The sequence below is a fragment of the Delphinapterus leucas genome, chromosome 16, assembly GCF_059928025.1.
Source record: "Delphinapterus leucas isolate spDelLeu-1000000601 "Yukka" chromosome 16, BTC_Dleu_Yukka2, whole genome shotgun sequence".
Lineage (NCBI taxonomy): Eukaryota > Metazoa > Chordata > Mammalia > Artiodactyla > Monodontidae > Delphinapterus > Delphinapterus leucas.
The window spans coordinates 67,510,428-67,525,801 of record NC_143144.1 but is presented as its reverse complement, the minus strand read 5'-3'; the positions used below and the strand labels follow the sequence as shown (position 1 = coordinate 67,525,801).

General features: G+C 35.4%; 1 protein-coding gene across 5 annotated transcripts in view; it reads right to left on the bottom strand.

Annotated features, from left to right (window-relative positions):
• The window catches only part of ADD3 (adducin 3), a 122,465-nt gene that overhangs the window by 23,550 nt on the left and 83,541 nt on the right, over positions 1 to 15,374 (bottom strand). For all 5 annotated transcript variants that reach the window (XM_022568808.3, XM_089898154.1, XM_022568804.3 and 2 more), the window contains one exon: positions 3,589 to 3,812. In XM_022568808.3, coding sequence (XP_022424516.1) covers positions 3,589 to 3,783 — 195 coding nt within the window. In that variant the 5' untranslated portion in view covers positions 3,784 to 3,812. The remainder of the gene's footprint in view (positions 1 to 3,588; positions 3,813 to 15,374) is intronic.

The following is a 15,374-nucleotide window of genomic DNA, read 5'->3' as shown; positions in this document are numbered from 1 at the left end:
AACAAGTTTACTCACCAGCTCTTAATTTCTAAGACAAATAACTTTCTTAAATTAAAAAAAAAAATGACAAAAGTATGTGAAATTCCTAGAAAGAAGTAATAACTTGGAGTTAGGATGAGACAAATTGCTCTTATTTTCTCAGCTCAAGGCAAGAAGGTGTCAAGTTTGTTATCCAAATTTACAGACACCAAAATGTCTTATGATTCGAAACTCTTCTTGAGTTGGGTTGAATTCACTTGAGCAAGAGAATTTCAAGAAGAATGAAACAATAATATATGAGTGGAATTTTTTCATAGTTATTGAATGCTTTAAGTGGTACAGCCTAGTGTGTAAGGGTGTGAGCTTTGGAGTTTACATCCAGACCCCACCATTTAACTAAGCTTGTAAAAACTTCTGCAAGTTATTTAACGCCTCTAAGTTTCAGTTTATTCCACTGTAAACTTGGGATAGTAATACTTCTTTGATTGAGTTGTTTTGAGGATTAAATAGGATTTGGTACATAATAGGTGCCTGGTACATAGTAAGTGCTTTAAAAAAAAGCATTATACTTTGCTTTTATTAGTTTTTCTCCTGATTTCCTTTCTTCCCAAATGAACTCAGCAATTAAAACAGAAGGATTACAAATTTGTTTCTTACAAACATGAATTAGTAATACCTTTGATTTTGATCTTTATTGTTTATGGGTTTTGTCCAACAGAGTGAACCCCAAAATTCACAGGAGACACACAAAGGTTTTAAGAAAATTATATTCACAGAAACATTACAAGCTTGGACTTAAAGAAACAAAGAGAGTACAAAAAGGAAAGAGGTCTTTGAACTCTTAAGACCTCTACAAGTGGAACCAAAAGCTCAGAGGGCAGAGCCAAGAACTAGGGAGACTCATTCCTACTAAGTAGAAGGACTGAACCTTCATCAAGGGAACTGCCAAACATTTGCCCAGGTGAATTTCAGAATTGCTATGGACCAGTGACTTCTTTGTACCCCCAATTTTCTCCCTTTTTGAACAGGAATGTCTATAGCAGTTATCTTTGCCTGTCCCACCACTGGGTGTGTGGGGGGCAGATAACTTGTCTCTTTAGCTCTCCGGTCTATAGATTGAGAGGAACTGTACTTAAGAAATTACACTTGAGGAGTATCATCTATACCTGGACCATATTTAGATGATGATATTCTGGATTCAGGCTAATGTTGTAATAGGATGAAACTTTTGCAGGGGTGTTAGGAGATGGTGAGTGTATTTTGCATGTGGAAGGAGGAGATGGTGAGTGTATTTTGCATGTGGAAGGAAGGTAAATAAACTGTGGCAGACTGTGATACTTTTAAAATAAATTGTCATCAGAGAGTGGACAATCCTCCCCTCAAAAGGTGGAGCTTAATTCCTCTCCCCTTGAGTATGGGCTGAACTTAGTGACTCACTTCTAACTAATAAATATGGTGGAAGTGATGGTGTTTGATTTCTGAGATTAGGTCATAAAAGGCACTGCAGGCTCCTCTTTGCTCTCAGATACTTCCTCTGGGGGAGAACACTCAAACAGCCTCAGGTTAAGGTCCATGTGGCAAGGAACTGTAGCCTTTTGCTGACAGTCATGTGAGTGACCCATCTTAAGATCAGAAACTTCCACCCCAGTCAAGCCTTCAGATGCAGCATCCTTGACTGATGTCTTGACTGCAACTTTATGAGAGACCTTAAGCCAGATCCACTCAGCTAAGCTGCTCCTGAATTCCTGACCCACAGAAATGACAAGCTAATAAAAGCTTGTTGTTTTAAGCTGCTAGGTTTTGTTATTTAGCAATACAGGCCACCATGTATCATTTCCTGTGGTGAAAAGTTTGTTGTATTAAAAGAAATTTGAAAGCCATTGTCCTAAAACATGGCAGAAAGACAAAATGTATACACTTTTCCAAGTCTTTCACAAACAAGATTTTAAATTCACTAGCAAAGATCTAGGGGAAAAATGATCAATCCACAATTCTTTTAAATTTTCTTTGTTTCTCTCTGGGCTAAAAATTATCACTCTTGCTATATGAACATGGAAATGACAATCTATATACCTGCCCTTTCCCATTCTTTCATTAAATTCCCCTGGGCATAAGTAAAATTGATACTTTTAAGCCAATCTGCAAGTAGCAATACACAAGTAAAAACATTAGGTAATCTCCTCACTGTTATACTGTCATTAGTTTAGTGGAGAAATTATTTTAAAAAAACCCTGGCATAGAAATGTAGTTTGGTACTTTTTCCTTTTAAACTTTAGTTAGAATTGAATGATCCTCTTTGGAGCACTTCCCAAAGAAATCTCAATATTTAATAATCTTGAACAAAATCTGAACTTCATCTCATTCTTTCAGTTACTTTATTCTATATATTACCATAATCCTTTGGCTAATGAGTTTGTTCTTCAAAGTGGAGTTTCTTTATAGAAGGAAATATATCTATATAATTAGCATGCTCTTCAAGTATTTATAAACATAGAAACTAGTCTGCATAAAAGAAGGCACTGAACATTTAGTCCCTCATGATGACTTTTCTGGTTAGTCTCCTTTTCATTGGGAAAAGGTTTCTTTAAGGGTTTATTTAAAGGACAGCTTTACATTTAAGCTATACTTAAATTCCTCAAAGCTTGCCTTGCTTTTATAACTTGTACTTGCTTTTATCTAGGCCACTGTTATATAAGAATTACTCAGGAGTGGAATTCCCCTTTGGCTTTGGACTCAGCCTCTGTGATTAAATCCACAAGGGCGCAACAAAAATGATGCACCAGGGCCACCTCAGGCAGTTCTATGTCTTGGTGTTTATTTTAGTACCTAAGTTGGAAATCTAATAGAACCCCAACCTGGGCATCGTGTGTCTATGTATGCTGAACTCTGTCTTAAGGGGCCCATGATCTTCATTATACATAAAGCTATGAATTCATTTTGCATGTTAAATCAAGCTGTTCACTCATTTTCTAAAACTTATATGTGATCTTTACAATTCCACTAAAGGTTTGTAAGAAACTTAACAAATCACTTGAATATGATTTACAAAGTCTGGATATTACTGTGCAGACAGAATTTTCAGCTTGAGTTAAGGTTAGAATCCATGTTTAATCTAGTTAGTTTGGTGCGTATGCATGTATGTGTGCCTACATTAGGTGTATGTAACATTAGGCTGCCAAATCACAGACATCCTCATGAACCTTAAGTCTTCCTGTGCTGCTCTGAGTGTCAAGATACCCAAAGGAAGAAGAAAGTATGTTCATGGGGTGTATCTATTTCTTGGTTCCTAACACTTCACTCATACCTTTATTTTCTTCACAGATATTCAGTCTGCAGTGGGGATCCCTGAGTTCAGTAGCATCTTTTGTCCTCCTTTAATGAAACATTACACTCAGAAATCACTCAAGAAAATTTATCCTACCAAGACGATACCAGTTTATTATTAAAGCCTTGCAAATTAAATTTATAAATTAGGTGCTTATTTTGCCTCTGAAAGACTGGGGACAACTAGTCACTCTTCCTCCACCCCTCTTCTAACCTGAGAGCATCACTGTATCAAGGTTTCCAAAGAGGAAGAAAAATTATAGCCTTCAAATTATTTTGACTCACCGGACTTTGCAAGATCTGAGTAACTCGTTTCCTCTGCTCCATCATATTGAAGTCTTGCCGTAGATCAGGAGACATGTTCCTCTCCCTTATGTATTCTGGGTCATTTTCATTGATGCGGTCAAAATACCTCTCTTTGTGAGGCACGCTGGGAGGAGGAGAAGTAGTGACCACGCCTTGGCTAGCATCTGAACTCATGCTTCAAGTCTGCCAATTCTCCTTGCTATCTGCATTAATAAACACAAAGTAGGACATTCATAATAAATTCATTATTAAATTCAAATTTTACACAGGTCATGCAGCACTTTTTTTTTTTTTTTGCCCTCAGAGTAACAGTGGCGACTTTCTTTAAAAAGTAGCTTTTCAAAAAATATTAGAACAATTTTTTATTAAGGTAAAAATATCTTAGATTACAATGCTAAATTGGAAATTGATATTTTCAGAGCTAGTGGCAACTTCTGGTTCAATTATAATAATGTCATCAACTGCTATATGAATTTTTTAAAGAAGCAGTGATCAAAATGTCCAATAGTAAAATGCCACACCTAAGACAGCAAATTTTCACAACTGGTGATTACTGTTAGTGGAGATTCTCTTTCCTCTCTTACTCATGCTTTTACGTTAGACCAAACTCTGGCCATATTTAATGATCATTATTTTATAGTGAATGTAGTTTTAGTTTATTAACACGTGAGAGAAACACAGTTGTAAGCTTTTCAAGTTCCAGGGAAAATGTAGGAATTATTAAGGTTGCCAGACTATATAACTTTAGCAGATAGTTCTTCAAATGCAAGTAAGAAAAAATAAAAAGCCGTTCAGAAAGCACAGGAACAGCTGATTCATTTAATTATTACTGACACTTAGGATAACCCTTGACTTTATGCCAGGGAAACAAATTCATTTGGGCTTTGCTACAGCTGAGCACCTAATCAACCAACTGTAGCTAGATCAACAGGACAGTTATTTAACATGCATCCCCAGCCCCAGGCTGTGATGGCTTGTGCTAGAAGTTGATGAAGTCATCTAACCCGGTGCTTCTCAGATTGTCTGTGGTGAAGGACTTTCTCCAATTTGCCGTAAACCAGTATTTTTGTAAAATACAAAATAATGCATTTAGGTGTCACGGCAATGTCAAACTGCATGAAGTTTCTAAATGCTTAATATTATATTCTGTACTTGTCACGGACTGCAGTCTGCAGACTGGCACCGGATCCTGGACCACACTTAGAGTATCACTGACCTAGCAGAGAGTAACAGTCACTGCACACTGAAGGAATGCTTCCTCTAACTTTTAGATGCGATTTGGCAAAAGCCTAAATCAAGAGAACAGGACACCACTGATTAGTGTATCCCTTTACATAGTTGTTCTTTTGAACTGAATGTAGAAAGTGCAAAAAATGTGCAACAAGGAAGAAAAAAAGGAAACAAATTTTAAATAAGAAATTGTAAAGAGGGCTTTGCTTAACACAATTTTCTCTACAGGTGGTAACAAATGCAACCTGTTCCATATAAATGACTGGGTAACAGAAAAAAACATTCTCACTACAAAATGGTATTTATTCAACTGATTATTTGCCTAGTAAGAAGAATCACTTCATAATAAGGGAAATTAAATGTGAAAAATTCCAAGTATTCTTTTTCTATTTACGTAGAAAACTAAGGGGAGAGAAATATCTGTGGACCTGAAACTCTGAAGATTCTTCACAGCCTTGGATTCCTTCTCAGCAGAACAGTTTCTAGGTAGATCCAGAAGGGAAAAGGCAAGGGCCACCTTTTTTCTTAGGGATCTAAATCCCTGATAAAGACCAGAGATACCTGATCTCATCTTTTAAACACAATAACAACCGGTGAGGTTACTATATTTGTCTCTAATAATAGTCTTCTCTGATAGAATTCATTTCTAAAGCTGCCTTGACTCAGCCCAAGCAAACTCATTGCAAGACATTAAACATTCTTGCATTAATTCTGGTCCTGGAAATGTAAACTTATTCTGTTAAATAATTTTTGCAAAACAATGTTGAAACTGTTTTCTTTTACTTGCCAACAACAATCTCATGAGAACATTCTAAAAGCTACCTAAATTATTTTAGTGTACTACCCCAAAAATTCATGAAATATGGTTAAAAACACTTTATATCATATGGCTTTAATGAAATTCTGATTTTATGACTAGAAAGCAACTAATCAGTGAAGGAAATGTGAAAAATGAACTTTTCTATAACTGAGCCTTCCACATCTTAATTCATTAATTTAAAAATTGGGAGAAAACACTCAACTAAAGGATGAATATCTGATCATTATATGTGTTCTCCACAGGATAAATGGCCATTTTTTCTTCTTTTTGTATAACATCCACTATTAAGGAATGATCCTGGACATATTATATTCTTCCAAAAATTAGGTTTTGCTACACTGTTATTAGACTGGCACTAGCCTATGGTATTTTATGTATGTATGTATGTATGTATGTATTTATGGCTGCCTTGGGTCTTCGTTGCTGTGCGCGGGCTTTCTCTAGCTGTGGCAAGCGGGGGCTACTCTTCGTTGTGGTGCACGGGCTTTAGGCGCAGGGGTTTCAGTAGCTGTGGCTCAAAGGCTCTAGAGCACAGGCTCAGTAGTTGTGGTGCACGGGCTTAGTTGCTCAGCGGCATGTGGGATCTTCCTGGACCAGGGCTCGAACCCGTGTCTCCTGCATTGGCAAGTGGATTCTTAACCACTGCACCACCAAGGAAACCCTAGCCTATGGTATTTATCATCATCTTGCTATTAACCAAAACTGTGGTGCACAGAGCACCAACTGTAAGAGGCTTTTTTTCGTATCCAGCTGGGTTATCAGCAGTCTAAAGGTCTAATCAATCTTTGGAACGTAGTTTTCTTAGAAGCTTTTTATAATAGGTCATTTGAACTCCTTAAAATAGTTTACTGCTAGCAGATAAAAATTTCAAGGAGAATGAAAGTTTTTTAAAAAGCAAACAAACAAACTCACACATATTAGTAAATGTCATGCTGCTCTGGCCAAGTACAGACTAAGTGGGTACTCAATAAATGGGACATCAATTAATAAAGAAATCAATTCTGTTTAGTTTACCACACTAGGTCACTGGCTATGAATAAGTCACTTTTAAAAAAGAAATTCCACAAATATTGCCTTCAGTTGGATTTTAACCTATTCCTCAACCGCAAAAAGCTCTGTTAAGCCTAATGGAGGAACAGAGTTAGATAATAAGCTTATGTCTAACTGAATTTGCTGATGCTTATAAACTAATTTTATTAAAACACAGCAAAAAGCAAGGAACTGTTGTAGTAGATTCATTTTGTTGTCTCAGCACTGGTTTAAGAAACCGATAATAGAAACATTGATAAGTAAAAGCTTAGAGTTTAAAGAACTCTTGATGAATGCATTTTTAGATGAGTAAGGTAAAGAGGAAAATATATCTAACCACCCATTTTAATAATAAAAGAACGTATTATATACGTGTAACACTTTATATGGTTTATACCATGCTCTTACACCTTTCTATCTTATTTTACCTTTGCAACTACACAATGAGATAGAGGTTAATAATCTGGAGGTTCAGGGGGTTAAACATCCTGCCAAAAATCACACGGCTTGTGTCACAGGCAATATTCAAAGTCACAATTTCTGTCTCCTAGTCCACTTACAATGAAACATATAAAACATAAGAGGGCTACAAAATTTTGAGACTTTTAGTCGACATTCTGTCCTAAATATTAAACAATTCAGAGTTTATAGAATCTGTCAAAATTGAGGAAATGACACCAAAAAGGGGAAATAGGATTAGAAATGACTCAAAACACTCAGACCTTTTTAAAACTTCAAAAGCTCATTATTGAGCAGACTTGTGGTTGCCAAGGGGGAGAGGGGTGGGGGAGGGATGGATTAGGAGTTTGGGATTAGCAGATGCAAACTATTATATATAAAATGGATAAACAACAAGGTCCTACTGTATAGCACAGGGAACTGTATTCAATGTCCTGTGATAAACCATAATGGAAAAGAATATGAGAAAGAATGTATATATATGTATAACTGAATCACTTTGCTGTACAATAGAAATTAACACAACATTGTAAATCAACTATACTTCAATAAATTTTTTTAAAAAAGCTCATTATTTAGCATGGCTTTTTAATACAAGAAGTTTCAAAGTTTTATGTACTTGGAATAAGAATTGAGAATTTATAAGAAGGATATAGAAATAAAGAATAAGAACACTAGCTTGCCATTTTGGTGCTCTTCTATACCTAGATACTCAACACTAAGAGCTTTACACAGATTTTTAAGCCAATCATAAGCAACAACTGATTATTTGCAATTTTACATACCAAATACTATAGACCAAAGTGTTATTTCAAGCCTGGAAAAAACTTAGGATCCACAAGATTATCTGAAATAACAGAATTCAGAAAAGAAAATAAGGGAAGCTTTAAGCATTATTTACAACAACCAAGACATGGAAACAACCTAAGTGTCCATCCACAGACAGATGGGTAAAGAAAATGTGATACACACACACAATGAAATATTACTCAGCCATAAAAAAGAAGGCAATTCTGCCACTTGCAACAACATGGATGGACCTTGATGGCATTATGCTAAGTCAAGTAAGTCATATAAAACAAAGAGAAATACCATATGATATCACTTATATGTAGAATTTAAAAACATCAGGCTTATAGAAACAGAGTAGAACGGTGGTTGCCAAGGGCTGAGGGGTGGGGGTAATGGGGAGCTGTAGGTCAAAGGGTACAAACTTTCAGTTATAAGTTCCAGGGACCTAAGGTACAGCAGGATGACTATAGTAACAATACTGTATTATATATTTGAAAGCTGTTATGAAAGTAGAACTTTAATGTTCTCACCATAACAACAACAAAATAAGTATGTGATGTAAGGCTGTGTTAACTAACCTTATTATGGTATTTCACTATACATGTATCAAATCATCACATTGTATACCTTAAACATATACAATGTTATGTCAATTATATCTCAATTATATAGTTACCCATAAGACACATATCACCAAATACCATTCTGGAAGATTAGCATACCAAAAGGTAAAAGACTTTTTACTCAACCTAATAAATTTGCTTATACAATATAAAAATAAGTGGTTTCTACGCTTAGAGAGAACTCCTAAATTAGTCTGAAATAATGATAAATGGGCCACAGTTAACTAACGTGCTGTATATAAATATATGTCAGAGGTCCTCCTTCCTTCCTTCCAAAATATTTATTGAGCATCTACTATGTGCCAGGCTTTGTACTAAAGGTATGGCTGGAATGTTGAATCAAATCCTTCTGGGAGCTCCTAGAGTAGTTCAGAGGTTTCTATAACCCAGTGAAAAGGACTCTACCCATCATAAGGGGAAGCTTCCTAGAGAACATAACATTTTCTTACACTAAGGAAGGTACAGGCCCAGGGAAACAGCAATGTGCCAGGGAATAAAGTTAGCAACGGGATAAACAGCACATCTTACAGAAGCAATTGCTTAAAGATTTGGTTAAAAATCAGTCCTACAGGTAACTTAAAGCATTTAAATACATTATTGTTATAATAAAAATTACATGAGTTTTAAAGAAACAGGTGAATTTCACACTTGCTTAGAAGGCAATGCAAACTTACTAACAGACTGATAATGCAAGCCAAGTAGTAATTTCCTACCATTTCTCAGAATTTTGTACAATATCAAGTGAAAAATTGGGTTGTCAAAGTGAAAACTTTACACTTAATGATTACTCTAGTAATCACTACTTATTAATGCATACACTCTATTCTCCTTCACTAAAAAGTTGACCCAGAAGTTTTTTCATAGTATTTTGTAATAAAGTTCAGTGGTTTTACTAAGACTAGGAAATCAAGCCTATTTCACCCACTACTGTTAAAATATTCTTTTCTGGGAGCAGGGGAATAAAGTAGTCTAAGGAAAATAACAATATTAATAGGCCCCTAAAGATAGCAGCTAAGTAGACTTCTTTAAATAGAAGTTTTCTCCTCAAGCTAGTTTCAGGAGTAAGATTTTAGGTCCTTGAGCTTAAAAAATTCAACAAAAACTAACAAGTCATAAGCAGTATATGTAAAATAGTGCCAGCTTTATTAGTCTGAGGCTGATTTTTCTCAAGTTGTTTTTCAAGCTTCTAAGTCAGAAATGCCACAGAAAATGCACGTGAGTTCACTTAAACCGGGTGTGAAAACCTTTCTACACATTTGTGTCAGTCCTGCCTGACCAGAGCCCTTATTCCATCCTACCAAGAGTTGTCGTTCTTAAATTCCATCTTTTAATTTGATCTGATTATGTCTGTCTTTCTTATAACCTTAAATGGCTTCCTGTCATCCATGGGATAAAACTATTCGTGGCTCACTTGTTTTCTCTTTCCCTCATCACCTCAATACATAGAAAATACAATTGCTTTGTCTGTAATAGAAACATCCAAGCTTAAACTTTCACAAATATAATGTAAAGAAAACCCCAGTAAAACCCACCAAGCTATCTTTACAATGCTCCATTTCAAATTCTTTTGCTTTTCTTCAAAATTACTGTATACATACAGAAATTCTAGTGATTCTCCAAAAGCTTTACAATATTCTTTAAAATGGCCCTTGCAAGAGAGCCTTCTCAAAAAAAATGGTGAAGAAAGTGTACATCCATAGGTAAAGAAAAAAAGAGAAACAGAACCTCAACCTAAGTCTTATACCTTATTAAAAAATTAACTCACTTCTAAATATTAACCCAAAAGAACTGAAGACAGGTATTCAAACAAAAACTTGTACGTGAAATGTTCATAGCTGCACTATTCACAAGAGCCAAAAGGTGGAAACAACCCAAGTGTCCATCAACTGATGAACGGATAAACAATAAATATGGTGTTGCCACATATTGGAATATATATCCACAAAAGAAGTGAAGCACAGATACATCTACAACATGAATGAACCTCAAAAACATTAGCTAAGTGAAAGAAGCCAGACACAAAAGGCCACACATATTATACGATTTCATTTATATGAAATATCCAGAACAGGCAAATCCATGGTACAGAAAGCAGGCTGATGGTTGCCAGGGGCTGGGTTGTGCGGGGGGCAGAAATGGGGGAATGACTGCTTAATGGGTACTGGGTTTCTGTCTGAGATGATGAAAAAGTTCTGGATCTAGATAGTGGTGATGGCTGTACAGCATTGTGAATGTACTTAAGGCCACTGAATCATACACTTCAAAATGGTAAATTTTATGTTATATGTATTTTACCATGATAAAAAATGAACTCAAACTAGATCAAATTAACTCAAAATAGAAACTATAAAGCTTCCAGAAAAAAAAGAGAAAATCTTCAGGATTAAGTCCCAGGCAGTGTTAAAACATGGTCCATAAAAGGAAAACTGATAAATTGAACTTCCCCTAAATTTTAAATGTTTATCTGCAAAAGACCCTGTTAAGAGGATGAAAAGACAAGCCATAGACCATGAGAAAATATTTGCAAACCATACATCTGACAAAGGACTAGTATGTATAATATATAACAAACTCTCAAAACTCAACAGTAAAAAAAACCCAAACAATTCAATTAGAAAATGGGCAAAAGACATGAACAGCCATTTCACTGAAAAGAATACATGGTAGAAAAGCATATGAAAAGATGTTTAACATCATTAGTCATTAGGGAAACACAAATTAAAATCACGAGATACTACTACACAGGTCCCAGGATGGCTAAAACAAACAAAAAATAATGAGAATCTCAGACGCTGGAGAGGATGCAGAGAAACTGGATCCCTCATACCTTGCTACTGGGAATGTAAAATGGTACAGCAACTCCAGTAAATAGTTTGGCATTTTATAAAACGAAATATGCAACTATGAAATGACCCAACAATTGCTCTCCTGGTCATTTAATCCAGAAAAAAGAAAACATATGTTCACACAATCTGTATACAAATAAAGCTACTATGGACATTTGTAACAGTCAAACACTGGAAATAATCTAGATGTCCTTCAACAGGTGAACGATGAAACAAACTGTGGTATACCCATCCTATGGAACATTATAAATATAATAAAATGGAATGAATTACTGATACACAACAGCCTGAATAAATCTCCAGTGAATTACACTGAGTAAAAAAGCCAATACCAAAAGATTATATACAGCATGATTCCATTTATATAATATTCTTCAAGTGACAAAATTATAGAAGTGGGGGATAGATTAGTGGTTGCCAGGGGTTGGGAAGGAGTATGCTCTGGAGAGAGGGAGGGAGGGAAGGAGGGAGGCAGGTATGGTTATAAAAGGAGGTATGGCTATCCTTGTGGTGATGGAATTCTTCTATGTCTTGACTATGGTAGTGGATACATGAACATACACATGTGATAAAATTGCACAGAACTACCACACAAACATACATCCATACAAGTGACTTACAAGCAAAACTGGGAAAATGTGAATAAGACCAGTGGATTACCACAATGTCAGTATCCTGACTGTGACATTACACTATGGTTTTACAAGATGTTACCATTGGGGGAAAGTGGCTGAAGGGTACAGGATCTCTCTGTATTAATTCTTATAATTGCATGCAAATCTACAATAATCTCAAACTTTAAAAGTTTAATTTTAAAAAAGGCCATTCCATAAGAATGTGATCAACTATAGAGCAGAATAAAGCTTATATTGTAGTTATTTTTAGATATCTTTTGTACCAGAATGTATTTTGAAAGCAGTTCCGTCAATACAACTAAATTGCATCTGAATAAAAATGCATATTCTATTAGTGTCGACTGGTCACTGCAAAATACTTCTCATCATGATTAGTCTAGAGCAACTTTGGAACTTAACATCTGCTTACATAGCAGTTTACTCAAGTTAAGGACAATTAGAACATGAAGCCCCCGGGAGACAAAATAAAATACTGTAAAAAAGCATTTAACGGATACTGTTCAGATTTCAGTACTAGGCTTTATAACCCAGGGCACACAGCAAGGGGAAACATTAACTCAACTGTTGGCTTTGTAAAGGAACTTTAAAAAATCTTGCTGTGGTCAGATCAATTTAAATATGATTGTTTTCTATCAGAAATTTTCACTTAGTTGAAAATAGTTAAAATGTTCTCGGAGCCTTAGCTGATTATCAGACTAAAAAACTTCTAATTGTATTTTAAAAATTTCCTTGTATGTAATCCTGTCAAGAAGAAAGCAGAATGGTGCAGAGTACTGGACTGAGGACAAAGAGACCAGGACTCAAGTCTCTGCACGTCCACCAAGTACTGTGTGACTTTAGAGTAGCCATGGCACATTCAATCAATAAGTGTCTGAGCATCTACTACGTGCCAAGGTCCTACTATGTGGAGATAAAAATGGCAAATAAGACACAGTTCTTCCTGAGGTTTGCAGTCTAGTGAGGAATACGAAGAAGTAAGTAAGCAATTACATCATAAAGTTCCCAAGATTAACTGTAAAATAAAAGGGCTATCTCAAAAGACCCTTTAGATTTTCCTAGTTCTAACATCCTATGGTCCTACTGGTATCCCCTGATCTAGTCCCATAATGAGGCAGATAAGGAACCTTGATATAGCTTGATATTCATAACAGCTAGAGATTTTCCAACAATAACTAGAAATTCCTTACTTTAGAGATGGGTCATCACAGCATTTAGAAACAACTGTCAGTGCTGAGCTCTTGCTATGTGCTAGCGGCTGGAATTTAAATGCATTAGCTCATTTGCTCCACATAATTCTATGAGGTAGGTATTATTATCTCCATTTTACTGATGAGGAAATAAAGTCACTGAGAAGTAACTTGTTTCAGGTCCAAGAGCTAGCAAGTGGTGGACCAGGGATTTAAATCTAGTCTGTTGATCTCTAAAGCTCATAGACTTAATCACAACTCAGACCCAGGCAGGGGTAACTAGTAGTTTCTTTTCAAATGCCAATTCCAGCTATTCGGTGGCACTGAGGGGTTGAAAAGGTTTTACTCAGGCCCCAGAAGAAAAAGTACCAGAATTACCATGGCTTAGAAGGGAGTCAGGCATCTTCACTACTGCCCCCTAAGGAAGGATGTTTTAAGGGAAGTAAGTGGTAGATTCTAGTTCCTCTTAACCCTGAACAACTAATTCTAAGCATAAATATTCCTGCTTCCAGGTGATATCTGGAACAACTCAGTTCCAGGACTCCTTCTCTTTAAAATTAACCAACCCTATTTTTTAATACCACATATACACAGTCATGCTTTCTACTACTTCAGAACAACATAAACACCAGTGCAAACCAGTATGAACTACAGTAGGGGAAAAAAATTAGTCTTTCAACAATGTTCTCTGAATTGAAAATGATGCAGAAGACAGATTTTTTAAAAAAATAATGTTATAAAACTTGTTAATACTATGGGTTTTCCTCTGGCCATGCAGATTAGAAACAAGATACCAAGCATAAACAAAATTCTAGCTTTAAAAACATTATCCAAATATTTATGCAGTAACTATACAATATGCATGTTTAAAGAACATTAGGTTCAAGACAAAATTAGATAAAACACTTTAGAGTGATGGCTTTTGAACTTTTTAAAAATGGTAATCCACAGTAAGAAATACATTTTATATTGTAATCACATACAAATACATGAGATGTATACCTGAAACAAATTCAGGACATGATACTTTCCCTTACTATGTAGTATATTCTGGTATTTTCTATTTTAATCTCTTCCTTTTTTAAAAAAATTCTCATCAAATTGATTTATGATCTATTAATAAGCTGTTATAATCTACAGTTTGAAAAACACTGCCCTAGGAACTCTAAGTCATGGTCAGATGGGAAATAGAAAGGAAAAGAAGAATGTGTGTGTGCATGTGCGTGTACGTGTGTGTGTGTGCGTGTGTGTGTGTGAAAGAAAGAGAGAGAGAGAGAGATGGGGGGAATGAACATGTGCTAGAGAGATGGAAGGGAATAAGAAATGATTCTTTTTTTTTTAAAATATTTATGGCAGATTATAGCAATAAGATCCTAGTGCTTTGTGGGATAACTAGATTTTCCTCCATCTGGGCACTTAGAAAGTACCATCTGTACTACCCGACATCAGGTTTTTTTTTTTTTCCTTCATTTTTCTTGACTCATATCTACTTCTAGCTCAATTTTCAAGACCTCTTTGCTTATGTTTGTAGTCCCCACAACAGCAGAATACTCCACAGCAGCGGCTGAATTGAATTATTTTACTATATCACAACTCTTTCCAAAACAACCTTGTTTGTGTTACTTCTAGACTGGGAATGGTAAAAACAATCCTATGAAAAGTTATTACTTATAAAAAGTCTTTCCAAACTTGAAATTCTTGGTAGTTTTAACAGCTTTCTCTAGAACATAAGCAAAAAGATGGCTGTACTTTCAAGTACCAGGCCCATTGTTTGATATTTAAAACAATAATCAAAGATATGCCGAGACTTCAAAGCAGCATATTTGGTTAAAAACAACAACAACAAATGCTAGTTTATTTAGTTTTTCTTGATGAAAGTTACTATAAAATTTTGAAGGTATTTAAAGTTCTAGAAAACAACTTGCACTCTGCATAAACGATGACAAGCCACATCAGATCGACCACTGAAATTTTATTCATTTTAAACTGCAAAATACATGAACTACTTTCAACTGCTAGCCAAAATTTTATATACAGCTGACATAGAAATTGATAGATATGGAAAATTGAACAGAAGTAGATAAAAGTCAAGAAAAATGAAAAAAGAAAAACAGGCATTGAGTGGCAATGAGTAATACAGATGG